The sequence below is a fragment of the Anguilla rostrata genome, chromosome 9, assembly GCF_018555375.3.
Source record: "Anguilla rostrata isolate EN2019 chromosome 9, ASM1855537v3, whole genome shotgun sequence".
In the NCBI taxonomy this organism is placed as follows: domain Eukaryota; kingdom Metazoa; phylum Chordata; class Actinopteri; order Anguilliformes; family Anguillidae; genus Anguilla; species Anguilla rostrata.
Genome location: NC_057941.1, coordinates 21,954,777 through 21,982,341, shown reverse-complemented (window position 1 = coordinate 21,982,341; position 27,565 = coordinate 21,954,777). Strand labels below are relative to the sequence as shown.

Sequence of the window (27,565 nt, the reverse complement as noted above, 5' to 3'; positions counted from 1 at the left end):
TTGCCTTTAATTTAGAAGATTGTTGTTAGAAATGGAGCATGCTAAAAATGCATTGCTAATATAATTAGGTAGGGTTACCGTGTCTGTTTTTATTTCTGTAAAGTTTTGGTGTAACATTGTATGCTGCAAGGTTTGAGATTTTTTTAATGGAGTGCCTGTTGTCACTGGCAACGTTACTGTGACGAGGAATGAGAGCTTGGCATCTACGCCGTTGACAGGGGCCATGAAACATCTCAGTGCAACAACCGACTAGGACGGGAATCTTGATCCCAACGCAGTCCGGCAATATGGTTCAGATGCTTAGGCTATGCAAATCACCCTGGAGACTGTTAAGCTCAAGTGTGATTCGTTAAGCTTCGCAGTTACCATTAAAAAGTGCTGAAAAGTCACAGATAGCACTGACGAAAAATGGCAACAAAAAAAATCTCCAAATCTGTGATGCCCGTGACTTCCATAATGAAGACCCGGCCATAATTATTATACATATTGAGCTCAGTTAAATTAGAACTCAAATTCATGCCACGTTGACAGCGTGCCTGTAGGCATTGTATTCATTTGTTGTATTTCCTGCACTATGGCAGGACATTCACCATTCACGGTTGGTCTTGAGCTCAGTAGATGATGAAGCTGAAGTTTGTAATATGTCTCTGAGTTGGTGTTAGTGTTATTTTTGCAAGAGAGAATGGGCGTTTGGATCCTTGGGGATTCTTTTAAGATCCACTAGAGTGATCTGTGAGTGGTTTCCAGAGCCCGTGTGGAGCAGGCGCATAGGTAAATGTTTACTGCTCACAAGGGGTTCTGCGCTCTGCGGTGTAATTCACGCCACGAGTGTAGTTTTATCTCCATTAAAGCGCTCCTCTCTTTGTGTACGCCCCCCAACATGGTGGTATGCTGGTCTCTGAAGCAGAGAGCGCCGTGGCGACCACCCACTAATGCCAGGACTGGACACACCCCCCGGTGGGCCCCACACCATGTTGCCAGGGCAACCTATGAGCATCAAAGGGCTTAAAGTTGGTTTGGAATGGTTAAGAATGCTGTGTTGGAAGATTTCCCCTCCACTGATCACAGACACCTTGCATTCTGTTTTTTTTTCTCACTTTCTCTCTCCCTAACTTTCTCTCACTTACTTTCACACTTGCACTCTGTTGTCTGGTTTAGCCACTGTCTTGGTTTTTTTGTTTGTTCTCGTTCTTTTTCCCTTTCGCGTTTTCAAGCATGTGTGATTGATTTGGGTTCATGATAGAAGGCAGTGTGGCACTGTAAAAGGCATGTCAACGGTCTAAATGTTGTACAATTGGAAGGTATTCTCTCTCTGTCGATCCTTTCTCTTCCTCTCCCCCCTCTCTGGCTGTTTAGTTTAACACATCAGTTTCTCTGTGAGGTATTCCAGGGCACTGCCCTCCTCTCCCCCTGACCTTTCTGACAGACTTTGCATGAAACAGGCCTGGGCCTCGTCCACTGCAGAGTCTGCATGTCTTCATGTGTGTCACTGATGGGCTGGAGTAGCCCAACACATGAGAAACGTCTGCTCAGGGATCAGCCTTTGGCTCTGAGCCTTTCCTTTGAGGGATGTTAACTGTTGCAGCCAGGAGTAAGGAGCAGCCCTTTAGATACTCCAGTGTAGTACTGCTGAACATGAACAAAACCCAGGTTAGCCTTCCGTACACAACCCACAAACAGCACACATTAGGCCTGCTTTTCCTCACGGAGCTCACTCACTCAGGTCAGGCACTCTGCACTCCTTCACCACCCGTTCTGTAACTGACAGCTCCCATTGGGTCTGGCCTGTCAGTCATTTAGACTGTTCCCATACACACCGGTCCTGATCGCTACCATACACACATCAACATCTCCACACCAGCGCAGCTGAAACTGGAAAATAGGAACTGCTGACATCCTCTGTGTGTGCGTAAGAGACCGGGGAGAGGCAAGGCAGGGCGGAGGTTCAGTTTGTTTATGAAAACCTGTGTTGAGAGCAGGTCTCTCGGCCGCGCCCGTAAGCCAGCAGGGACTACCCGGCTCAGGGTCTTCTCAGGTGCTCTGACTAAGCCGTGCGGTGTTTGGAGTGTATAGTTTCACCAAGAAGTGTGTAGCACCTTTCTCATGAGAGAGGCGCGGCAGCCATTTTGTGCTGGAGAGCTAGCCACGCATTGTTCACAGTGGAGAAGAGGGGTACAGTGTGCCAGATTCACAGAACCGGATTGCGCACCCTTTCCATTTGCGATGGTCGTTTTTAGGTTGAGGTTTGAGTTCGTGTTGTACATTTCATGCCCCACATAAAGGCAGCACACTGGCCTGGAGTCCACTCTGTCCCCAGAGCTGTGTGATCTCAGAATGGATGTCTCCAGAGCACGACCTTACCAGTAACACAGCAGAGCCCTGCATGCCCACAGTAACCTGATGAAGGCAGGAAATGGTGTAAATTTAGAGGCATGTCCAGAGCCCACAGGTCACTCACCATCGTAAAGACCACAACTCTTTAACCTTCTGTCACGTTAAGATGGTTAAGATTAAACTAAATACATTTTTTAGATTGTGGTTGTTCTTTTTTGTCTAAGGTATCAATGTACACTCTTCACTTGAACTCATTTGCAGATTCGTAAACATGCAGAGTTACTAAGTTGAAGTGAACTGAACAGCTGCACCTCTTAGCCTCGGAATCCTGTGCCTCTGCCCCTGGTTGCTTGGCACTGTAGAAAGCGTTGAAAAGTGTGAGTGGGTTTTAGTTTGGGCTGAGTTTTTCCCCCTCTCCTGTTGGAGGGATGACCTCTTTGCTTGCCCCCTCTCCCCCCCATATCCACTCCTTCTCTTGTGTTATGTGTGGAATTTGGGGAACAGCTGCTTCTCTGAGGGTCTGGGTCTCTGTTGTGATCTGGGGAGGGTGGGTGAGCGCACGCACGCACACACGCACACACACAAACGTATGTACACAGGCACACACACACACACACACACACACACACACACACACACACACACACACACTTCTAACTGGGAGACCTGGGCAGGTCAGCAGTCGCACTTGCGTGTGATAGGGGAAGCACACTGTTGAAGTGTGAATGTGGTTCAGAGGAATGGTTAAAAAAAACAAGCAGCTATGAATCACTAATGTGGCCATTGAGTTGTTCCTTGTGGACAGTACAATGTTGTCTTATCTGATAATCTTGTCCAGATAAGGCCAGCAGCACTACCTTGTTTCCTTGATAGCAACCATTGTCCACTAAAAACAGGATCCCCCCCTCCTTTACAAACCCATTTGCATTTGTCTTCCTGACTGGAAAAGGAAGTTGTTGATGATGGATTGAAGGTCTTCCTGCGGACGAAAGCACGTGCGTAACCAATGCCCCAGAGCGGGGGACTGGAGCAGAGAGGAGGAAATTAAAGGCCTCGCTCAGCACAGACCGAGCCAGCGGAGACGGGCGTCTGCCCCAGGCGGCGGCTCAACGCCCTGCTGCCTTCACCCGGCTCTCATCCGGCTGCTGCGCCTGCGCTCGCACGGACCCTTATCTAGCGACGGGCTCTACGCCTTTTCTGTCTGTGCCATTTTCCCATCACCCCGAGGGCCCAGCACCTCACTCCCAGGTAAGAATGGCTCCCATTACAAACTCCTCACAGCTCTGCATCTCTGCTCCAGTTCCCCAGGTCCTGAAGAGCTGCACCGAGTTCATAGAGAAGCATGGCATCGTGGACGGGATGTACCGCCTGTCAGGAATCGCCTCCAATATCCAGAAGCTGCGGTAAGACGCGCTGCGTATGCGCTAGGGCTGTGACTTCTAAACGTTTGCTAGTCATTAGCAAAAATGCTAAAACGTTAAGGAACATCTCTGAATGATTAAGCATGTTTTTAAGCTCCGATGTTAGTAAAATGTTTAACCATCTCCTTCTGCAGTGTCCTATACAGTGCCCTAGGGTGTGTTAATCTGGTGTCCGTTTTGACAAGCGAGTGAGGTTGTGATTCGGACATGGGGAAAATGCTGCTTGATCAGCTCTCGAGTGGTAACGTTGGCGTCTGCTTGCACGCGTGGAAAACCGGCATTCCTCAACATGTTTCACAAGAGAACTGAGGAGAAAAAAGTGATGAAGTCAAAATGTAAACTTTCTAACACTGAGCTTAACATGCTCTAACGGCACTGGAACAATTCAAGATATTAACGCTCAGTGCCTTTGAAGTTGTCCGCTCTGTACTACCCATCTTATGGTGCATTTGAAGTTCACTCTGTGGCAAATACACACAAATGCACACTTGCGTATTCACATTCATACGTGTATGTGTGTACATACTCAGTGTTCATACATACAAACACACACTTATATATGTACCTACATACAGAAACAGTTATATATATATGCACTCACGTGTATACGCACAAATGCATGCATTCGCACACAAGTGTGAGCTCACACAGTTGTACTCACCTGCATACACGCACAAACACGCACGCACACATACAGTACTGTGCAAAAGTCTTAGGCACCCTAGATTTTTAAATATAATATATAGTATATATTTGGTCTTAGATGTTTATTTTTTGTTTTCTGCATTAGTGTGTCAGTAGAAAAGAGCAAATCTGAGATTTCCAAACATGAATTTTCCGAAAAATGAAATTTTACAGATACATTTTTGTATTTTGTTAAATAAAGTGATATTTTAAGTAATAGACTACTTTTCAGATAAAAACTTGATCAACGGTCTCTGGGATTACCTGGAGAGCCAGAAGCAAGCGAAACAGCCAAAATCTGCAGAAGAACTGTGGCAAGTTCTCCAAAATGCTTGGAACAACCTACCAGCCGATTTTCTTATAAAACTGCCGGACAGTGTCCCTAAGAGAATTGATGTAGTTTTAAAGGCGAAGGGTGGTCACACCAAACATTGATTCTATTTAGTTTTTAAACTATTTACTGCTCTTTATATTATCTTTTCGCTATTTATAACCTTTCATTTCATTATTTTTGAAAGCATCTTAGCTGCACAGCATTTGTTTTACAGGTGCCTAAGACTTTTGCACAGTACTGTATATATTAAAGGTCTCAGCTCCTCTGATCTCACTGTCACTGCTCTGTATTTTGTCAGCATGTGATTCCTGATTCAAGGGCCCTTAACACTGAGCTGGAGATTCTTCCATACGCAAATGAGCTCAAGCAAGGCCATAGTTTCAGCAGAAATCTGTGCTTTATATAAGCCCTGCCAGCCACCCCCAACATGATCTCATCTGAGCTCAACGTCCTCCTCGAGTCCCCACCCTAGCCTCAATCCTAAGGATCTGCCACTGAGCACTTTTAGCAGGGAAGTCTTTGCTTTCCTCAGCAGGGGGCTTCCTTTAGGAGCCTGAACACTAAGGGTGGGCAGGAGGACCATCAGCACAGACACATTGTCCTTCCTTTAGGAGCCTGAACACTAAGGGTGGGCAGGAGGACCATCAGCACAGACACAGTGTCCTTCCTTTAGGAGCCTGAACACTAAGGGTGGGCAGGAGGACCATCAGCACAGACACATTGTCCTTCCTTTAGGAGCCTGAACACTAAGGGTGGGCAGGAGGACCATCAGCACAGACACAGTGTCCTTCCTTTAGGAGCTGAACACAGGTGGAGAGGACCTCAGCAGACACAGTGTCCTTCTTTAGAAGCCTGCTGGGGGCAGGAGGACCATCAGCACAGACACAGTGTCCTTCCTTTAGGAGCCTGAACACTAAGGGTGGGCAGGAGGACCATCAGCACAGGTGCACAGCTCCTGCTGTCAGCTCTGCTCAGCAGAGAACACGCGCCTTCAGGGCAGGCTGCCTTTTAGGCCTGCTGGCGATAGGAAGCCAGCGCAGCGGACGGCGACACGCGCGATCGCGCCGGCCGCGCCTTAACTGAGGCGAGCCGCGGGCCAGAGGCGGCCCTCGCCCTGCCGCCCCGGCGTAGCGCCGGCAGGAGAACGGGCGCGCTGTCAGTCAGCTTTCACCCGCACGAAGCGGGAGAGTAACAGAGCGTGTTGCATCCTGGAGCCGAAGAAGGAGAAGAGAGTCCGTAATGCGGCCATGACTCACCGCCGCCCGCCGCTCTTATCAGACGGGAGAGAAGAGCTCTCTGTTCAGGGCTGCTTATCTGCGGCAGACTGCCCGCTATCAGCGGCGCGTAGCGCTAGCGCTCGAGCAGAGTTCGCACTCTGCGGGTGGAAGGGGGCAGTCCTCAACTATTTTCTTGACTGGCTGAGACTTGCAAAAGCATCCTCCTTGTTCCCACCACTGTGTGGAATTCCAGCACGCTGCACATCGTCCCCAGGTTAACCTTTCAGGTGGTAAAGCAGCTGCCTTCAGACGTTTCGTTCTAGTTTTGACCCCCTTTTCTCAGCTTTCACAGGGTTAGGGTTAGGGTCAGAGCATATTGCTGATGTGGATTATCAGGGCTGTCTGTTCGGGCAGCCTCTGACATTCTGGGCAGGAAAGTGTGTTCACACTGTTTACAGTTCAGTAGCCCTTTAAGATGACATATATAGTACTGGCATGAAAAATGAATGATTTAAAATGCATATTACAGGGACCTCTTATCTTTTAGACGGTGCCCTTTTATAGATGATGGATCTTTCCCTTTCTCTCTGTCTTTTTCCTCCATCCCTGCTTCTGTTACTCACTCTCCTCTGCCTCCCACTCTTCTTGTTGCTCACTCATTCTCAATCATGCCTTCACTCAACCTTTCCCTCCCCTCCTTTCTCCATTCCTCATGCTTACCCTCTCCCTTTTTCTACTCCCCCCCCCCTCCTCTCTCCCGCTTTCCCCCTCACACCCCACCCCCCCAGGCATGAGTTTGACTCGGAGCAGATCCCAGACCTGACGAAGGACGTGTACATTCAGGACATTCACTGCGTGGGGTCACTGTGCAAGCTCTACTTCCGCGAGCTGCCCAACCCCCTCCTCACATACCAGCTCTACGAGAAATTCTCCGTAAGTTCCAGCGCTCAAAAGCACCACCCCGTTCTCGCAGAAACCAGCCCGTGGCGACCCGTATCCCGGCAACGGGAGCATTGTCGAGGTGCAGGGATCAGAGAAAGCTGAGAGTCTTAGGTAATGCCTTTAGTCCTGCAGGAATGAGGCTTCCCCTTCTCAGCCGCCCACACGCGCGCACGCACACTCGCACACGCACGTACACGCACACAATATGACATATCAAGAGGGTTATATAAATAAGATCATTCTATGGGAAGACTTATACAAGCCATGCAAAATAGACGAGTTTGAATATTTTGCGGTACAATTTCCATAATTTCTTAATCTGTTTCTGCCCGACTGCGCGTTTGGCTTTGCTGTACATTGCCACATTGTTGAACGCAAACGGGGCAGGTCATTTTGGGAAGGTGACCGCAGCACACGCAGGGCTGTGTTAGCACACGCGACCTCTCTGTCCGTCTCTCCACCGCCAGTAGAGGCTGCTGGGAACGCACGGAACACCAGGCTGTGGCGCGTGGGGGAAAAGCGCCATTTAAGTGAATAAAAGGAGTCGTTGAGTTGCCAGTGTTTGCTGGTCGTTATGGAAACGGGTGGGTGGAGGAGGTGTGAGTGTGTTCTCCCATCTGCGTCGTCCTCCTGTCCCCCGCCGGGGGGTCCCCCTGCGAGCGGTAAGCACTTTTCAGAGACGGGTGCTGATGCGTGTCGTCCGTCCCCCCCTCTCCCCCCCGCTCTCTGCAGGAGGCAGTGTCAGCAGCCACAGATGAGGAGCGCCTGATCAAAATCCATGATGTCATCCAGCAGCTCCCTCCACCGCATTACCGGTCAGTGCAGCCCACAGTGCCCTCTCCTGGCTGAAAGGGAGTACTGCGAGCGGTGGATCTGAGCTTACATATTCTTTATCTGTACATGTATTTGCTCTGACTAGGCTGTGTGAAATCCCATAATTTCTCATGCATTATGAAGTTAATCATTGCCAAGCATTCTTTTTAGAAAATATTTGTGTGTCTATGTCATATTGCAATCTAACAGTCATTACAAAATTGATGATTGATGATGTTTTCCTGTTGGCAGCATCCAGCCTGTTGTAAACAGGCTAATGAAGCAGCTCCTTCTGGTGGCTCTAGACATGAATAACCAGTTACACTGCAAACTTCTGAAGAAAAATAAAACGCTGGAAGTCCATTGGCTTGGAAAATAAAAATAAAAACATTGGAACTTTGTTGTCACAGCAGACCTTAGTGGCGTAATATATAAACAAGAACTCAAAGCTGAATTCAGAGCACAAAGCTTCATTAACTTTCTTCCTCGTTCCAGGACACTTGAGTTCCTCATGCGGCACCTGTCCCATCTGGCGACTTTTAGCTATGTCACGAACATGCACAGCAAAAACCTGGCCATCGTCTGGGCCCCGAACCTGCTGAGGTGAGCCGGCGTGACCTTCCTCGCTCTTACTCCCCGCCCTGACGCCCCGCCCTGACGCCCCGCCCTGACGCCCCGCTCTGACGCCCCCGCTCTGACGCCCCGCTCTGACGCCCCGCTCTGACGCCCCGCTCTGACGCCCCCGCTCTGACGCCCCGCTCTTACGCCCCGCCCTTACGCCCCGCTCTGACGCCCCGCTCTGACGCCCGCTCTACGCCCTGCCTGACGCCCCGCTCTGACGCCCGCTCTGACCCCGCCTTACGCCCGCCTGACGCCCCCCCTACGCCCCGCTCTGACGCCCCGCTCTGACGCCCGCCTTACGCCCGCTCTGACGCCCCGCTCTGATGCCCCGCCCTGACCCCCGCTCTGACGCCCGCTCTGACGCCCCTGCTCTACCCCCGCTCTGACGCCCCGCTCTGACCCCCCGCTCTTACCCCCGCTCTGACGCCCCGCTCTGACGCCCCTGCCCTTACACCCCGCTCTGACGCCCCGCTCTGACGCCCCGCTCTTACTCCCCGCTCTGACGCCCCGCTCTGACGCCCCGCTCTTACTCCCTGCCCTGACGCCCCGCTCTGATGCCCCGCTCTTGACCCTGCCCTTACCCCGCTCTGACGCCCGCTCTGACGCCCCTGCCCCTCACCCCGCTCTGACGCCCCGCTCTGACGCCCCGCTCTGACGCCCCCCTTACGCCCCGCTCTACGCCCCGCTCTGACGCCCCGCTCTGACGCCCCGCCTGACGCCCCGCTCTTACTCCCCGCCCTGACGCCCCTGCTCCTTACCCCCGCCTGACGCCCCCGCTCTGACGCCCGCCCTGACGCCCCGCTCTGACCCCCCCTACCGCCTGACGCCCCGCTCCTTACGCCCCGCTCTCCTGCTCTTACTCCCTGCCCTTACGCCCTGCCCTGACGCCCCGCTCTGACGCCCCGCCCTTACGCCCCTGCTCTGACGCCCCGCCCTGACGCCCCGCTCTTTCCCGCCACGCAGGTCCAAGCAGATCGAGTCGGCCTGTTTCAGCGGCACGGCGGCCTTCATGGAGGTGCGCATCCAGTCGGTGGTGGTGGAGTTCATCCTCAACCACGTGGACGTGCTCTTCAGCCCCAAGCTCAGCTCGCTGATCCGGGAGGGGGCAGGTGGGTGACGGAGCGCTGGGGGGTGAGGGTTGGGCTGGGTGGGTGGGGAGTGCACAGGGAGGGATGTATGGAGACACTGGGTCACCTGTCTGGCACCTCTAATTTCCTGTATGATGTGTATGTGAAATGGAAAGTTCATGAAATGGTATTAAGGCCTTCTTCACAATGTAAATAATCAAGACAAGCCTCAGGCTAGTGTAGTGGTTCCCAAAGTTTTTTGGTCAGGCCCCCCTTCAGTAATTGGAAATGTTTTTAAGCCACCCCCCTCCCCTCCCGAAAAAAAACAGAGAAGCCTATGGTTAATGCATTATATGGTGGTGACTAATTTAAAATAAAATTAAACGTAGCTAATGCAGCTTTTCTTGGAACGCTGTTGGCAAATGTGGTAAAGCCAAGATTGAACAAAAGATAATACAGAACAACAGAGTGGAAGTAGCCTTTCCTGATGACGTCTTTCACACAACGGTTCTCCACGCATGCAGTCATAGTGTTACAGTACTCAGAACTCCTTTCTTTTCTTTCTCATTGCTTTTTCTCACCCTCTTTCTATCTTTTACTATCGCCTTTCCTTTTCTCTCTCTCTCTCCCTTCCCCTCCACAGGTCACAACTCTTTGTCCCGGCCCAAGTCCCTGCTGGTGTCCTCGCCCTCCACCAAGCTTCTGACCCTGGAGGAGGCCCAGGCTCGAACCCAGGCCCAGATCAACTCCCCTGTCACCGCCGACAGCAAGTACATCGAGGTGGGGGAGGGGCCAGCCGCCCTGCAGGGAAAGTTCCACACCGTCATCGAGTTCCCCATGGAGAGGTACTTCCCTTCTCCATTTTGGAGTGATATTTCACTGTTAAATAAATGGTAAATGGACTGCATTTATATAGTGCTTTTATCCAAAGCGCTTTACAATTGATGCCTCGCATTCACCAGAGCAATTAGGGGTTAGGTGTCTTGCTCAGGGACACTTCGACATGCCCAGGGTGGGGGATCGAACCGGCAACCCTCCGACTGCCAGACAAACGCTCTTACCTCCTGAGCTATGTCGCCCCTATTACTAATACGAGCTGCTGTTCCCGGCATAATTAAGTTGTTTTATAGAATCCAGTAAACTAAAAGGGCTGTTTTATTAAATGTGAAGTACTAGCTTGCTGCAGAGGTGAGGGATAATTGTTCCAGCTGTATATGCATCATGGCACAGCCAGAATCCCTTGGCACAGCCTGCGAGTTACTGCATGGGTGTGTTGTGGTGTGGATGCTGAATCTCTCGGGCTCCTCACAGGAAGAGGCCCCCAGTGAAGGCCAAGAAGTCTCCGGTGGGCAGCTGGCGCTCCTTCTTCAACCTGGGCAAGTCCTCCTCCATGTCCAAGCGCAAGCTGCAGCGCAACCCCAGCGAGCCCAACGAGCTCAAAGCCATGGCCCTCAGCGGTGAGCGCTCGCCCCGCCCCCCCGTCCAACCGACCAGTCGTCACGCACCAGGCTTCCTCTGCCAGGAGTGCCATTCTTGTGATGTCAGAGCCCCTCTCTCTCCTTGTTTCCCAGGTGGCAGAGGAGACACAGGAACTCTAAGATCAGCCAAAAGCGAAGAGTCTCTCAGCTCTCTACACAATGTGGATGGTGAGCAGACACGTTTGTATTTTCACACACTTTGAGATGTAAATTCATTTTGTAGTGGCACAGGTCCTGTCTTTGTCTGACAGATGAGAAAGATTAGCTGAGTTACAGACTCGTATGTAACTGTATTGTGTGTTTACTTTGTATTTACTGGTATTTTTGTCCGTTTCAGGCGAATCCAAGGTGTACAGGCCGCGGAGGCCCCGGTCTAGCAGCGACGCCCTGTCCGCCTCCTTTAACGGGGACCTGCTGGACAGGCAGCAGTGCAACTCCTACGACAACCTGACCCAGGGCGAGAGTGACGGGGACGAGGGCCCCCTCCGCGTGCCTGCTCTGATCTCGCCCCCCCGCTCCAGCGAGGAGGTGGACCTGAGCCCCCCGGACATCGGCATGGCCTCGCTGGACTTCGACCCCATGTCCTTCCAGTGCAGCCTGCCCGCGGCCGAGCCCGCCTTCCCCGCGCCCGAATCGCCCGCAGGGGGCGGGGCCAGGGGCTCGGAGCCCGCCTCCCCCTCCCCGGAGAAGTTTGCCTGCCCCTTCCTGTCCCCCGACCTCAGCCCGGCACTGGGGGAGAAGGGGGCCGCCGCCGCCTCCTCCTCCTCCTCCTCCATGGCCAGGAAGCCGGCGCGAGCCCCGTCCCCCAAATCTAGCCGAAAGCTCGTCGTTTCGGAGGCCGCCCCCGAGGGCGCGGGGCCGACATGGGACGCCGGGCGGCCGGGGTCCTGGGACCCCACGGGAGGGGGGGGGTGCTGCAGCCCCGCGCCCTCGGAGCCGGGGAGCGACGGCTGCCAGTACCAGCTGCTCTACCAGCTCTCCAGCGCCGGTGGCCCAGAGAGCCGGGACCCAGCCGGCGCCGACCGCCCCGAGCCCGGCCTCCCCGAGCCCAGCCGCCCCGCCTGCGGTCAGAAGCAGCCAGGTTAGTGGGCTCTGCTGTGCCCCAGTGAGCAGCCGCATTGTCTATCAGTACATTTCTTTCAGCAAAAAAACTAAACAAAACAAACAAAAAAGCATCTTTGGATAAGTGTGTCGCTGTGAAGGTGTTTCGTTTCTGTTGGGCGCCGGTGTCCTTCAGCAGGGCAGAGTACTTTTTTTTCTCCCCCCTTTTGCTTTTGCTCTGGTTCTTAAACGCTATGCATGGGAGCGTTCGTTGTTCGCAGGGTCCCTGGTGCAGGTGAGCTCAGGAAAAGAACAGGGAACCTTCACGTTCTTAGCTCCCCCTCCTCTCCTCCCCACCCCCCTTCCTGCTCTGCCTTGCCGATTGCCCACCGCCAACTTCCGTTCCCCCTGTTTTGTCCCTCCTCAGGAGCCGTAGTTCTGGACTCTCCACAGGGCCCTGCCCCCGTCAGCTCAGTGTCCCTCCTCCCTCCTCCTCCCCCTCCGAAAAACGCCGCCCGCATGCTGGCCCTGGCTCTGGCCGAGTCCGCGCAGCAGGCGGCCATCTTGTCCCAGAGGAGACCCTCCGCGCCCCCGACACCCGTCTCCCCCCTCAGGCCCGAGGGCCCGCTGGACTTCCTGGAGTGGCCGCCCCCACCCCCCGTCCAGCCCCTCACGACCCCCGAGGAGCCGGCCCCCGCCACCACGGACGCCCCTCCGGCCCCGGTTGCCTCCACGCACATAGAGAGCCAGGCACCAGTCACCAAAGACAGGTCACCCGCCACCGCCACCGCCTGTGCCAGCCAAGAGTTCAGCAGCTTCGACGGTATCGGTGTCACAACGGCACCGCCCAGCCAGTGTACCGCCACCCCCACCAGCCCCCCAGCCTGCGCGTCCCCCCCCCAGAGGAGCCCAGAGAGGCCACAGCCTGCTGCAGGCCAGGTCCCCAGCAGTGGACCCCCTGCAGCCACCTGCAAGGAGGCTGGGCCTGCATTACAGAGGGGCACAGAAGTAAGTGACAGAGATTATTAGCAGGGCGTAAAGATGTTACCCAGAATCATGAACGCAACATCGCCAAAACTTGACTGAGTTGGCATAGAATCTGTCGCTAAATTAAACATTTTTAGGGTTTAATTACTAATTTTTGAAGACAGCTGTAGCTGTAGATTTTTGGCCTTTCCCAACCTGGTTTAGAGGAAACTGAGTGGTATCTTATTTAATTTGAGGCCATTTAGATTTAGATAGTGAATTTTGCAGTTCAGCTGACAGCCTGCCTTGCTGTTCCTTCCCAGATTCAGGAGAGTGGAACCGTGCTGCTGCCAACGCTCCAGAAGCCTATCCCAGAACAGCCAATCACAGCCGCGCAGCCCGAGCCCGTTTCCTGGGGGACCCCGGTCACTCCCGCTCCCTCGGACCCTGCTGAGAAGCCGTGGGAGGCCGTACAGCCGGACCACCGGCAGGCGGAGCCGGTCCTGCTGTACCACACCCACGGGACCACGCCCCCTGCCCCGCCGGTTCGCTCCATCGAAAGCAAGCTGGCAACCGCCGCCCTGTCGCGCGCCGAGGCCGCCAACGCCTCCAACTTCCACGCCATCCTGGCGGAGGCCTCCATGCCGGCCTCGGTGGAAGAGGCCCTCCCTCACCCGCCTCCGCCCCCGCGCAAGTCCTCCACCCACCAGCCGGCCTACCTGTACCACCCGGAGCCCATGATGGAGGCCGCGGGTGAGCCCTACTACCACCAGAGGGCCGTCCCGGCTGGGCAGGGCACTCTGGGGTACCACCACTACCGGTCGGACAGCGTGCCCCCGCACGCGTCCTACGTGTCCAAATCTGAGCCGCAGATCCCCTACAGCGCCCGCGTGGACAGCCGCTACGCCACGCTGGGGCCCAGGTCCTTCCACCACTCCATGAAGTCCCGGACCCCTCACCGGGGGGGGGAGTACGTCCACGGGCACGCCGGGCACCCGGGGCACCACCCGCAGGGGTACAGCCCCATGGACGGGGCCACCGTGTACCCCACCATCCGCCGGGTGCACTCCCTGCACGCGCCCCCCAGCGCCGCCATCCGCTCGGTCCCCATCTCGCGCACCGAGGTGCCCCCGGACGACGAGCTCTTCTACTACCAGCGGCCCGCGCACCAGTGCAAGCCCTACGCGCCGGCGCCGCAGGCCGACTACCACGTCACCCAGCTGCAGCCGTACTTCGAGAACGGGCGCGTGCAGTACCGCTACAGCCCCTACTCGGGCGCCGGCCCCCTGGACGCGCCCTACTACGACGTGGACCCCTACGGGACCATCCGCCTGCGCCACTTCCACTCCTTCAGCGCCCGCGACCTGGCGCCGCACCTCGGCCGAGCGGGCGGCAAGACGGGCGGCTACCACTACCTGTCCCGCCACGTGCTGCCGGCGGGCAAGGAGCACAGCTTCGTGAGCCGCGACATGCCCCCGTCCCACGGCGGGGCGAAGGGGGCCGCCTTCTACCTGGCCTGGGACCCCGAGGAGGCGGACCGGCTGCGCGTGCACTCCATCCGGCGGGAGAGCAGGGCCCGGCAGAAGGCCAAGGGGCCCGTCATGTCCCAGTACGACAACGTGGGCCCCTTCCCGGGGCCCGCCGAGCTGGGGAGCCTGGAGGTCCTGCACCTGCGCAGCAAGTCGGACCCCGGGAAAGTGGTGCTCATGGCCCCCGGCGCCGAGGGGAAGGAGGGCCGCTACGCCCCCCGGCACATGCACTCCGACCCCGAGGCCCTGGTGTACATGGAGACGGAGAAGCACTGCCAGGGCAACGGGACGGGGGACAGGTCGGCCCTGCCCTCGAAGGAGAGGAGCTCCAGGATGGGCGGGCGGGACCACCCGGCCCAGCCCTCGGCCCAGGCCGCGCCCGCTCCCCCCCCACGGCACCTCCCTCAGCAGCCTGAGCCGCTCCGCCCCGAACCCAAGAGCGACGCCGCCGACGGCCGGCACTGGCCAGAGCGGCACGCCGGCAGGCCCAAACCCTCGAGCGGCTACACCGACGAAGAGCCGCCACCGGCCGCGCCGCCCGCCAAGCCGGCCGCTCCCCCCAAACCTGAGCGCTCGCACGCCGCCCGAGAGCGACCGCTCTACCACCCGCCCAACCCCCAGCCCCACCCGCACCTGCCGGACAACCCAGAGCGGGGAGAGCACGGCGGGGCCTACCCGTGCCACGCCCACAACCAGAGACACAGCACCATGACCGTGACGTCCCACTACGACAACCTGGACGACTACCAAGCCACACCTCAGCCCCCGCAAACTCAGACGCCGACTCCCGCGCCCGCCCGAGGGGGTGCCAGCACGTTCCCCCCGCCCCCCAACAACAACAGAGCGTACTCCACCGCACTGGGGCAGGGGGCTTTTGTTGCAGCAGAGCTGTCCATGCAGAGGCCTGAGGCAGAGGTACGCGCAGAGTGATGGGCCACAAGAGGGCGCTACAGAGATTAAAAGGTCACAGGAAATTGTGAATAAAACGCAGCAGCCTCTGCAGGACAGTGGACTGACTGTCTCCTGATCATTTATGTTCATTTTTTTGTATTTTTAATGAAATGTAAAGAAAATGGGGAAAAAATATATATTGCAGACTTTTTACTGAAGTGAATGTACCATAAATTTCTTCCATTGTCTAAAATGCCACACAGCTGTGACTTATGAATAATGGGTGATCATATATAATTGTGTGTATGTGTGTGTGAGTGTGTATATACATATATGTATGTATATTTGTAGTGTATGTATGTGTATAACAAAAGGGTACAGCAAATGGAAAACAAAATGTATGTTATAAAAAAACTACTGGCTATAAGGGATTTTTAGTTTTCAAATTTTTTTTGGGAGGGTTTTGGGTGGGGTAATGGGGATTAAAATTTTCGCATTTCAGAAATGCATGCACATCATTTCTTGCAGAACAGTTCTGTGTACGTTGATTTCCGGTGTGTACTTCCTGGATGTTACACGTTGTCAAGGGAGACCTGTGTATGTCATCATGCCTCTCCCATTTTGTGTGTGTACATGACCAGTCCCAATGGCTCACCATCAGTAAATCACTGCCGCATTGGGTTCAGGAGCATATTAATCAGTACACAACTGGACTGACGTAGTTCTTTAAGGTGGCACAGTCACCACTTAGGTGTAACTTAACCTGTTTACTCAGTGACTTAATGCAGTTTTGAATCTCCGTTGTAATTTTGGAATAAAACTTGTGTTTCTGTCCAGTCTAATTTTAAAATTGCAATGCCTTGGGTAATAATTGGTTCACTTTACTGCAAGGAGGACCAAACACTCGTTGTGAAGCTTTTGCTTGAGCATTTGAGGGAGGGAGAGAGTATTAACCACAGATGTTAAAGAATAGTTCTAAAAAAAAAACTGTGCTGAATATTTAGTTTTATTTCAGGGCAATTACCTTTTTTCAAAGGACTTGAATGGACTCGAAACTAAATAAATATTGAATAAATGTAACCCCTAAAATGAAACTGAATTTAATTCCTTCTTCACAACTGACTTCAAATTATTAACCATATTTAATATAAGTAAAACTTTTCTGCTGACATCCAGTGCAGTCCGTAAGTATTTGGACAGTGACACATTTTTTGTTTTGGCTCTGTACTCCAGCACATTGTGATATCAAATTAAATCATGAACATGAGGTTAAAGTGCAGACTCAGTTTTAATTAAGGGTATTTGCATCCATATTGATAACGCAATGTAGGAATTAGTCCTTTTAATACATAGTCCCCCAAGTTATCGTCTTCCCATAATTTGTCTAAACAATTTGAAAACCCAACCAATGAATGCCCCACAACTTGATACAATTTGCAACTGAAAGTTGAGCCACCTTTCTGTCAAATGCAAAAACTCCTCAGTTACTGGTAAGAAACCTGAAGTATAATGTAAAGGGGTGGGTGAAAACCCACTGCTGCATCACCTGCAGCTAAGATGTTCTCCACAAAGCTATTTCCTAGAAACTTAGAGTTAACAAAAAATGTAAGTGGTGCTAAAACAGTCCACGATATATCCACACTTTGATACCAAACCATAAATAGACTAGCTATGTAAACAAATGGATTGGTTTCATGCTTTTGGCCGTGTCTATTGTAACCCCATTTTGTTAACCTTCAATTCGTACTGCAGTTTTATGCATGTAGTCCCCCTTTTTATTTTTTGAAGTACATCAGACACACATCCAAATTAGGCATTAATATGGACATTAGATTCAACACTCCTTATCTGCTGAAAACCAAAACACATAAAAAACAAATACAGATACATATTAGACACAAAATTTTATGGTAATTTAACTTAATGGTAACTGTTTTTTTACCCACAAATAAAATGTAAACAATTATATTTTCATTGGTGGTCAACCAGTATGAATGTACATATTCCACACACCAGTGGCTTTTAGGTTCTGCTTACTGGAAGCCACTCAAAACTGCAGCAAGGCGATGAACATCTTTTGAGACCAAGTGAGTAACTTTAATGTAATCTAATGTGCATAAAAATTCTGGCACTAAGTATGAGATTCTCCATAAGAGCATTCAGTTCATGACCCTATGTCAATTCGTATTTTAATATATGTGCAGATAATTGAGAAGTTTACGGAAACATAAAAGTCATTATGTTCCTTAGGTGATTACAGCGCGTACCATGTCATGCAGCTCGAAATGTCAAGTTGTCGGACATCATCTCGTATGGCATAGTAACTCAGGGTCTCGGTGGTAAAGTGTCGTGGATTTATTTGATTTGTTAGTTTCCGGAATTTGGAGTATTTTCATGGAGACTTTGTAGCGCTAAATCCGACCATTTCATTTCCTGTTCTTTCACTGATTCCGTGGATCCACCATTGTCTTGCTCTGCTTCAGGGAGTTCACTCTAAAACGAGAATGGAACAGCATTAACATTGGTCAATGTGAGTAGAGAACTATATCTGCAATTTAATTATTTCAGTTTTAGGCCCCTAGGGCATGTTAACAGCAACTTAACATGCCCTATACCAGGGCTGGCCAACCCTGTTCCTGGGGATCTACCGTCCTGTAGATTTTCACTCCAACCCTCACAAAGCACACCTCATTCAACAGTCTTGAGTAAAATTAGGTGTGCCAAATTAAGGTTGGAGTGAAAACCTACAGGACTGCAGATCTCCAGGAAGAGGGCTGGCCTATACAATGCGCTAGACCAGTGGTGCCCAATCATGTGCCATGGAGGGCCAAGAATATGCAGGTTTTCTTTCATATGCCTTCAGCGCTTCACCTGCTGATGTCAAATTGGTTCCCTCCTCTCTGGTTAAAAGTTTGTCAATTTACGGTTAACGTTACTATACTACAGTGCTGCCGAACCCTGTTCCTGAAGATCTACCATCCTGTAGGTTTCCATTTCAATCCTAATTTGGGATCTATAACTCTTGAATGAGATGTGCTTTGTTAGGGTTGGAGTGAAAAACTACAGGACGGTAGATCTCCAGGAACAATGTTGGGCAGCCGTGATATACAATAACCAACTGTGTACATTTGTACATAAGTCGCTTCTTAGGTACCGTACGACCCACAGGTTCCGGAATTAGACGTGATAAATGGCGTTTGTTGTTGTTTGGTCTGTAGTTGACATGATATGACTTATTTCAGCACCTAGCGAACGCAAGCAGATAAATAATCGGTTAGCTAGCTAGCTATAGGATTTCCTAGAGTTGTCTATGTCGGCTTTTGGTCAAATCAACAGCTACTGTTACTTGACTAGCTACCTAGCAACTTTGGTTTCTAGATTAGCTCTGTGTAAATGAACCAGCCAAGCCAGCACGCTATATATGTGTGAGCAAAGAAGAATTAACGGTAAATAGGTTAAATAGACACCTATTGCCTAGCTAACGCCACTTACCAGTGGGATCGTGACATCCTCGTAAGGCAAGCGGTCCTCTCTCCAGGCATCATCGGTGAGATCAAGGACCCTTCCATCTCTCTGAACTTCGCTGTCCATCCTAAGCTGGCACGGCAGAAACCAATCATACACCGATGTGAAGATTTCGCTGGTAATACTGGACTTAAACACTCCACAGGACCTCCGATTTAGCTTAAACCCAGAAATCTAGGCAGCCTAGTAGTGGGGATATCGGGTTAACACACTGCGCGTTTTCACATGATCGAACTGGTCGCTGAAGTTGTACGTCACTAAGCATTTCCGCTCGTTTGAGCCCTTCAAAATAAATCCGGGAAAAAGAACGAAATGACCCGTGCTTCAAAATAATTTATGTTTGCTAACTAGTTTACAATGGCTTGTGTTCTGTTGAATGAATAATTATACACCGATTAAATAAGTGTTATTTTTGTCTTTTCTGAACTGTGATACTAATATTCGTAACCAATGTGGTAGTTATGTGTCTTTAAATGTTTAGCAAGCCCTTGCACCATGATCAGACCAGGCTACTGTCCAATCAAATGAAAAGAAACAACCTTTCGGTAGGTCGCACTGCATTTCTATTGGCTGTATGTATAATACGTCATGGTTTAACGCTAGCATACATGTAATTGGCTACGCTCGGTCTATGTGATTGTGTTGGGAGAGAGATCAAGCCACCTGCCTAACTAGTTAGGTAAATCGGACCAGGTATGGCGCAGGAAAATTGTATTTTACTTCACTTGAAAGAATCGAATTCTTGTGTTTGTTGTTTCTATTAGCATAACACTGTATGCTGATATTTTGGATATGTAGTTAGGGTATTCTGTCTGGTTAATTACGACCGCAGGCTGTCGTTCGCTATCAAGTAGCCGTACAACTAGATGCATTATTACGCTAACGTTAACTAGTTTCCAAGCTTGCTACCTAGGAAGGCGTGCAGTTTGCTGATTGAATACACAAATTGCGGGGAAGATGTGGCTAGCAATATAGCACATTTTACTTTATATTTAGGAAATCGTTAGCGGGCAATGCATGGTATTGGAACTACACACTGGCACTATTTTGTAATCCTGTAGACAAACGGGGCCAGTAAAGTGGATTCCTGGGTTGCCAACTTTGATCAGTTGGCTGGAGTAAGGTTTTCAATTTGAGACGTTACGATACATATGATCGGGCACAAATATTTCTACCGGCGGTTAAAGAAAACTAAACTATTTTTCTGGCTTGTCAGTTAATGTATTATGTAAAAAATAAATAGGGCATGTTTCAGAAGTCATTGGAGAGACCATGCTATATTCTGTGTCGGTTCAGTTATCTCGATTTATCTCGGGATCTCGACATAAAAAATAGTTTTTGAAGGCACAATGATTGTGTACGACAGACTGGAAATGGCAAATATCGTGCTACGTTGCCCTTCCATGAGCGCATTCGATTTTACTTTGATCGCGTTGCGTTTATCAGTAATGAGGTGGCAGTGTAGTGTAGGCTAATGGTTAAGGAGTTGGTAACTTAAAGGTCGCAAGTTCGATTGCACTGTGCACTGTCCTTGTATCCTTGAGCAAAGTACTTAACCTGCTTTGCTTCAGTAATGTATATGCTATGTAAAAAGTCGCTCTCAATAAGAGCGTCTGGTAAATGCGTAATGTAACGGATAACTATTCCCAGGTCAAAGTAAACTTTCAAGTTGTCTATTATTGTGATGCGTAATCCCAATAGCATTGTTTACCCAACACACACACAACTAGGCACAGCATTACTCCGAATTTGTAGTTGTAACGTTAGTAATTGCATTTACACAGTCATATCTCAGATATAGCCTATTTAAATCTTTCCAAATACTTTGATGCAAGATTTAGCCTGTCTGAAGTGCCAGATGGGTGTGGTTTGTGCTTTTGCAATATCAAACCGAATTCACCGTACAAGGAAAGCAGTAAAGAACCGTGAAAATTAAAGCATTTAAAAAAATTTAAAAACTCTCAGTGCATAATTGGCCCTGCTTGTGCAGGTAGCTGTATATCAATTTTACAACAAATCAGTAATGTATTGTTATTGTCCTTAATTTACTGTGCACGTTTCGGACTTCTGGACAAGCAAAAACGAATGAATATAAAGCATGCACAGTGATTGTGTGCGACGGATGGGCTTGACACGATTTTCTTGAGTCAAATAAAAATCGAATGCCCTCATCCGTAGTATGGCAACTATCCCCAGCCCAGTCCATCACAGTAAGTCGCTGTGCATTCAGATGGCAGTGGTTGTCTCCTGATCATACAAACAACGTTTTCATGCTGAGGTCACAAGATGATGAATAAATCAACATCTCGATGGACCAAAAATGGCCTTTTTTGCGTGGTTTCTACGGAATTACTTAAAACGTTTTCAGCAAACTTTGTGTAGACGTCAAATATGTTTGTTAATTTAATGTTTTTGACCAGATAGCTGTGAACCTTGCTCATTTTCTGTCCCAAAAGGTACAAGGATGGATCTTGTCCTGAATGTTGCGGACCAGTACTTCTTTACTCCTTATGTGTACCCTGCCTCCTGGCCAGAGGATGAGGCTTTAAGGCAGATCCTTGGCCTGCTGGTGGTAACCAACATTGGGGCAGCTGTTTTATACCTGGGCCTGGGCTGTCTCAGCTACTACTTTATCTTTGACCATAACTTGATGAAACACCCTCAGTTTTTGCCGGTTGGTGCATTTTTCTATTTCTATTATTTGAGTGCTGTTCACCATTTGTCTAATTTTGTCTTAATTTTTTTGAGGGACACTTGAAGTGAAACTGAACTTATACATTTATGCATGTGTGTGTCAATGTGTAATCTATGCAGTCATACATATAACACCAGGATTTAAGAGTTTACAACCTTTTTTTGTTGTCTTCAAAATGTTTAATGAAACGTAGTGAAATGCCTATATGAATGAAGTGGTTGTATGATGTGGGTTTTGTTGCTCTGCAGAACCAGGTACGAAGAGAGATTAAGTATGCCATGAGTTCTTTGCCCTGTATCAGCATACCCACGGTGGCCCTGTTCTTTGCTGAGGTCAGAGGATACAGCAAACTTTATGACCGTGTCGACGACTTTGCGCTTGGTAGGTCCTCAGGAGTCCGTCTGGCACTTTTTTTGTGTGTGTGTGTGTGTGTGTGTGGTGTTGGCACAGTCAGACACCACAGTCAGAGCGTGAGATTTAGAGGGCTTTATTCATTTCTGTTCTTACTTCTTTTTAGGTTGGCCTGGATTGATTCTCAGTATGGTCTCCTTCTTGTTTTTTACTGACATGTGCATCTATTGGATCCACCGTTTTCTCCATCACAGGCTGATTTACAAGGTGAATCCCTTTCAGATTTGAGAGATTGGTTTGGCAAGGAATCTTTATTCCCACAGAAGAAAGATACTCCCTCAAAGCTCTATTTAGGCTATATGGCTCCTAGGGTGGTTATATCAGAAAATAAAATGTTGGGAAAGTTTCTGGTTGAAAATACAAAGCATTCAGAAGTCAGTGTATGTCTGGCATGTCTATAAAATTATCATAAAATTATCAATTTATAAATAAAATAACTGCCCATAGTGGGGCAGAAATCAAATTACGCATTCACACTTAAGTGGATTAAGGGGTTATTTGAATTGCATTGCCCAGATTTTTAAAATCCTCCGTAGATTTACATTTTTTTCTCCCCAATAACATGCATGTTATCTTCCGCATCATGATCACTGCTTTTTTGCAAAGTGATTATCACCATATTAAACTGTTTTTTTTGGCTACCTGAAGAAATGTATAGGCCCATTTGCTTTTCATTTTGGTAAAGTTTTAGTAGTGCATGGAATAGCGTACCAGGACTCTTAGTTGCATTGAAGCCACTTGGGGTTTTCAAGAACTGTCTTGCCTTGGTGCAAGGTGTTGGCTATGTACTGTTTGGACTGTAGAAAAAATGAAAAGCCTAGATCGGCAGTGAGATGCCAGTATTTCAGTATAGTTCAGCATTTCTGTTTTGCTTCATCTTGTTGAAGTTGTTTATTACTTTCTTCTGCAGTACTTCCACAAGCCCCACCACGTGTGGAAAATCCCAACACCGTTTGCCAGCCATGCTTTCCACCCGGTGGATGGCTTCCTGCAGGGCCTTCCCTACCACGTCTACCCCTTCCTTTTCCCCCTGCACAAAGTTCTCTACCTGGGTCTGTACGTCTTTGTCAATATCTGGACCGTGTCCATCCACGACGGTGACTACCGGGTCCCCAGCCAGCTGGTGGAGGTCATCAATGGCTCCGCCCACCACACGGACCACCACCTCTTCTTTGACTACAACTATGGGCAGTACTTCACCCTGTGGGATCGAATTGGGGGCTCCTACAGGTACCCCTCGGCTCTCCAGGGCAAGGGACCCCACGACTGCATCAGGAAGCTTCTTGCGCAGGGAAAGCTTAGCAACGACACCAATGGTCACATGGACAACAGCGACAAAGCCCAGAAGCACGAGTAGTTTCCTAGTTTTCATGCGGCCATGAAGGACACCTCATGTTCGTAAGACCCACACAAGTCATTTGTTTGCCTTTATACTACGAGAAATTAATTACCAAGTAGAATAGTTCTACTTCTGCTCTGTTGTTTCTCTGCCGTGTGTTTGCGTGAATGTCAGGGTCGATAAATGGATATTATTAAGAAAGAGAGCAAACATTGTACACAACCGAGAAGCAAAAATATTTCAGAATAATGACACAGCCTTTTAGAATATATCAGCCTGGTCAATATATACTTTGAAATGGTTGCAGTTTTCTTGTTTGCCAAATATCATTTCATATTAAGATTGCATTGCCCTTGTTCATTTTCTCCCTCCCTCTTTTCCAAGCTTCTTTGACAAAAGCAATTTCCCTCAGATTGTCTTGATAACAGTAGCAGTCATCACCATCCATAATCACACTCTTCTAACGATGAGCCAAATGCAAAAACAGATGGACCTAAACGAGAGACTACAGGGTGACTCAGGTCGCCTGTCGTCTTACTGTTGGCCTTGCTGGAGTGGCATTGACGCCTGGGAAACAATCCTTGCTTGTTTATGACTGGCTCCATTCCTTGCTTGTGATTGAAATGCCAATATTGTGATGGTTTGATTATAGACTTTAAAAGTGAACTAATATGGGGGGAAAATGCGTAGTCCAGTGTAAATGTGATCATTTTGAACAGGTGCGCTACAACTCTTCTGCGGCTGTAAATGCCAGATGGTGATCAAAGGTGCAATATTCACGTGCTGGGTCTTTTTTCCATAGGGTGTCACAATTGCCTGTTTATCTAATGTTAATGAGAACTTCGATGCAAATTAAACCGCACGCAGCATTTATGGGGACAAGCTGAAGGCAAAGCTGTGGTGAGTTGCTGTGATGTGACCATTTTAACTAACTTGTATGGCACCAAGTTGTCATTTGAAATGACAAAAATGGGACAGAGTATGGAAGCCTTTTTTTCATTAAAAAGCAGAACGTGCATTCTAAAAGGATTTTTAAGGTTGATGTTTGTACATGCTTCAACTGATTTTCATTTGATGATTGTTTTTGCTTTTAACTGCACAAATGTGACTGTGAGCTGCTGTAAAAAGTATTGTAGCCACATCCCCTTGAATGTTTTTTATGGTATTTTCAGTCAAATAAATCCAAAAGAAAAGAAAAAAAACAGTTACTGGGAAGATGCCAAATGAAATGTACCCTAGATAAACTACCATCTGTGAATGTGTAATGTGAAAGCTTATACTCTTAAATAACTTAATTTCAGAGCAATTTAGAAATAAGTTGCCTTTCTTTTGATTATTATTTTAGATGAAATATGAAATATATGCTCATATTTAATATGTTTAACCTACATGTAAAACCACTGAAATGATTAGAGAATAGCATATCTGCTTACATGTGCTTGTGAATCTAAATGGGTGTTTTTGCATTTAATTGCACTGATGTGTAGTTGGCACTTTTCAGGGTTCTTTTGATTCTTCCTCTTCTAATTCTTTTCAGGGTACCCTTCAGAAATTACCGTAATGACCACAGGATCTCAGTTCTTAAAAACATTCATTTCTGTACATTCTGACCTCATTGACTGACAGAATTCAGAAGCCCTAACCGCCCCCCCCCCCCGCATTACATTATCACAAATGCTTTATGCCCACAATAAAATCATTGGATGCACACGCAAAATTACATATATAGAAGTGCACTTATTTAAAACAGCAAAACTTTGGTAGCACGTCTGCCTGTGACACGTTTGTATGACTGACAGGATAAGTTCGAACCCCCCTCGGACTCATGAAAATCTTTCATTACACTGCCTTCCTGGGTAACTAAAAATAAAACATTTAAACCATTGCTTTTACATCTGTACTCTTTGTGGGAAAGTCATTTATATTTCTGAAATAGAAATAGAATGCACCCATGCTTTAGACAGTTCCGCTTTCAGCATTTTAACCAAGTTTAATGTTAGCTACCTTGCTAAAGACATGACAGACCAACTGCATAACATTAGTACTGCAGACAGCGGTGAAATTAATAAGCACTAAAATAATAAAATACACACACGCTTTAGAAAGTTCCAGTTTCTGCATTTTGACCGCGTTTAACATTAGCTACCTTTGCACACTTAAAATGACATATATAGAAGCGCACTCTAAAATAGCAAAACTTTGAAGGGGCAGTGTAGTATAATGGGTAAGGAGCTGGTCTTGTAACCTAAAGATCACAGGTTCGATTACTGGGTAGGACACTGCCATTGTACCCTTGAGCAAGGTACTTAACCTGCATTGCTTCAGTATGTGTCCAGCTGTATAATGGATGCTATGTAAATGATATGTGAAAGTTGTGTAAGTCGCTCTGGATAAGAGCGTCTGCTAAATGCCTGTAATGTACTGAAGGGGCCGGTTAATATTTTGAGCTTAAAAACAATTTTGAGTGCTTGGAATGCTGAATTAGTGTCCAGTGGACCCATTGAGCATGTTAAGGAGTAAGTTAAGAAAATTCCTGTTGGAACATGTTTTAGAATGACGCAGCAAACATTGCTGAGTTGTTTTTATATTGTGCAGCAGAGGGCGCTGCAAGCATTTAAGAAAATTTCTTTTGGAAATACAGTAGGTCAGAGTGGGCCTATTCTGCCCACATAATATACCTTCCTCATCATAGCATTAATGCACATTTGTACTGATTAAATCTATGTAGAATTTGTATTTTAACCTAGTGAGATTCTGTCATACTCTTTGAATACATTGTGATTACAAGGGAGAAAAATAAGTACAATGGCTAAGTTCAGGGCACTATTGTTGTGCAGCTGTGTGTTGAAGCAGCTGGGCAATGTTACTGGACATATATATCACATATGCTATTCGAAGCTATGGTAGTCCTGCAGTTTTTAATGAGTGTGCAAGCTGTGACACTTCAGTCAGGCAATGCCTGATGGATCTTCAATCATCTGGGGGTGAAGTTTTCCTTGTGACTGAATCATTTGTTCAGTGTTGTGACATAATTCTATAAATCAATGACAATCCTAAGCGTTGACAAAGCCAGAGAGGTATTTTTTATATTGTCAAATTTTGTTAATCTTTTATAAATGCCATCTTTTTGTATTGTTTATACACGAGACTCGTATACAAATGGGGAAATGAATGCAAGGAGGCTCAGTTGTGAAATGTGGTCCTTGCAGTTCACCCAAGGTAATACAACTGACATGATCAAAAAAAAAAGACATTGTGCATTTTGCAGCCCTGTCAACAACGGGGCCACAGTTTGTTTTACATTATTGTATCTCAGACCCTAAAAGTAAAATGGACTAGGTTTGTGGTCAATCTCAGTTTATATGACTGCTTGGTGCTACAAAGCCTTTTCTGATAAAATACTTTCTTAGGCCTGCGCTCGCTTAAGGAGTTTTAGCCATTTTTTTGTAAAATTTTGTGAAATTTGCTAGCTTGTAAAAATGTCATGTCATGTTTCAGAATTACCACTCCCATAATTAATTTGTCTCTATGGTACCAGCCACCCTAATGATGGCATAACTCTGCCATTGAGAGAACCTTTAACTGAATTAATGAACAAAACAATCATTGAATGAACGAACAGGTGTCTCTCAGGGTCCAACCTTTTTCATCTTTGCTTGTGAAAAGAAGACGATGGAAACGCGAGTGCCGAAGAGAAGGGCAGCCATGCTCTCTGCCTTCTGGTCTGTTTTCCGCTTCTCTCCACAAACATGTTTCTTTCACTCCGTTCTTTTATCTGTCTTTGTCTTGTGATCTGAGAGGCTTCTGAGCTCTCTCAGCCTCCTTTCATCCAGTCTACTTCCGTTCAGATGTTTTAAGATAAAAAAGACCCTTTTGTTACCTTGGTGACCCTACATTTTGCAGCTGAAGTATTTCCACCGTTACCCCTGCCGCAAAAATGCCTAATCAGCATCTCCTCTCGCATTCTGAAGGAAAAGAGAATGACAGATAAGATAAGTATACAGTCTGACATGGCTGATAGCTGAACTTCAGGTCGTATAAAACGTGCTGAGAATTGAGCCCTGGGCCTTTTTTTTGGCCATTTGGCGTGCTTATAAAATGAGCAGATTTAAAGAAATGTGAAAGGTGTAATGTAAAGAAAGGCAAGGATACATTGGCTACTGCATTTATCAAGGGGCCTTTCAGTGGCCTTACACCACTGGGTGTTTCACCTCTAAATATAACAAACTGTAAAAACAGTCAAAGAGATGACAAAGG

At 48.6% G+C, this 27,565-nt stretch overlaps 3 protein-coding genes across 10 annotated transcripts in view; 2 read left to right on the top strand and 1 right to left on the bottom strand.

The window, feature by feature from the left end:
* arhgap32b (Rho GTPase activating protein 32b) overlaps positions 1-16,432 on the top strand; it is a 118,483-nt gene extending 102,051 nt beyond the window's left edge. For all 8 annotated transcript variants that reach the window (XM_064351048.1, XM_064351050.1, XM_064351047.1 and 5 more), the window contains 11 exons: positions 3,635-3,737; positions 6,779-6,923; positions 7,665-7,747; positions 8,241-8,348; positions 9,330-9,475; positions 10,077-10,278; positions 10,745-10,890; positions 11,005-11,079; positions 11,249-11,992; positions 12,380-12,960; positions 13,242-16,432. In XM_064351048.1, coding sequence (XP_064207118.1) covers positions 3,635-3,737; positions 6,779-6,923; positions 7,665-7,747; positions 8,241-8,348; positions 9,330-9,475; positions 10,077-10,278; positions 10,745-10,890; positions 11,005-11,079; positions 11,249-11,992; positions 12,380-12,960; positions 13,242-15,377 — 4,469 coding nt within the window. In that variant the 3' untranslated portion in view covers positions 15,378-16,432. The remainder of the gene's footprint in view (positions 1-3,634; positions 3,738-6,778; positions 6,924-7,664; positions 7,748-8,240; positions 8,349-9,329; positions 9,476-10,076; positions 10,279-10,744; positions 10,891-11,004; positions 11,080-11,248; positions 11,993-12,379; positions 12,961-13,241) is intronic.
* Positions 16,433-17,090: 658 nt separating this feature from the next.
* Positions 17,091-19,274, bottom strand: anapc13 (anaphase promoting complex subunit 13). Its single transcript, XM_064351062.1, has 2 exons — positions 18,831-19,274; positions 17,091-17,831 (listed from the first exon to the last, which is right to left on the bottom strand). The coding sequence occupies exons 1-2, from the start codon at positions 18,927-18,929 to the stop codon at positions 17,706-17,708; spliced, it is 225 nt and encodes a 74-aa protein (XP_064207132.1). The 5' UTR covers positions 18,930-19,274; the 3' UTR covers positions 17,091-17,705.
* A 131-nt stretch (positions 19,275-19,405) lies between these two features.
* On the top strand, positions 19,406-24,510 carry sc5d (sterol-C5-desaturase). Its single transcript, XM_064351061.1, has 5 exons — positions 19,406-19,556; positions 21,320-21,537; positions 21,807-21,939; positions 22,076-22,176; positions 22,880-24,510. Exons 2-5 carry the CDS (start codon positions 21,328-21,330, stop codon positions 23,324-23,326), a joined length of 891 nt encoding a protein of 296 aa, XP_064207131.1. The 5' UTR covers positions 19,406-19,556; positions 21,320-21,327; the 3' UTR covers positions 23,327-24,510.
* The last annotated feature ends 3,055 nt before the right edge of the window (positions 24,511-27,565 follow it).

Excerpts from the sequence above, each read along its gene's own strand:
- sc5d (XM_064351061.1), top strand. The coding sequence starts at position 21,328 with ATGGATCTTGTCCTGAATGTTGCGGACCAGTACTTCTTTACTCCTTAT. Across the intron at positions 21,940-22,075 it reads TGTCGACGACTTTGCGCTTG|GTTGGCCTGGATTGATTCTC; the intron begins GTAGGTCCTCAG and ends ACTTCTTTTTAG. Across the intron at positions 22,177-22,879 it reads ATCACAGGCTGATTTACAAG|TACTTCCACAAGCCCCACCA; the intron begins GTGAATCCCTTT and ends TTTCTTCTGCAG.
- anapc13 (XM_064351062.1), bottom strand. The coding sequence starts at position 18,929 with ATGGACAGCGAAGTTCAGAGAGATGGAAGGGTCCTTGATCTCACCGAT. Across the intron at positions 17,832-18,830 it reads AGGATGTCACGATCCCACTG|AGTGAACTCCCTGAAGCAGA; the intron begins GTAAGTGGCGTT and ends TTCTCGTTTTAG.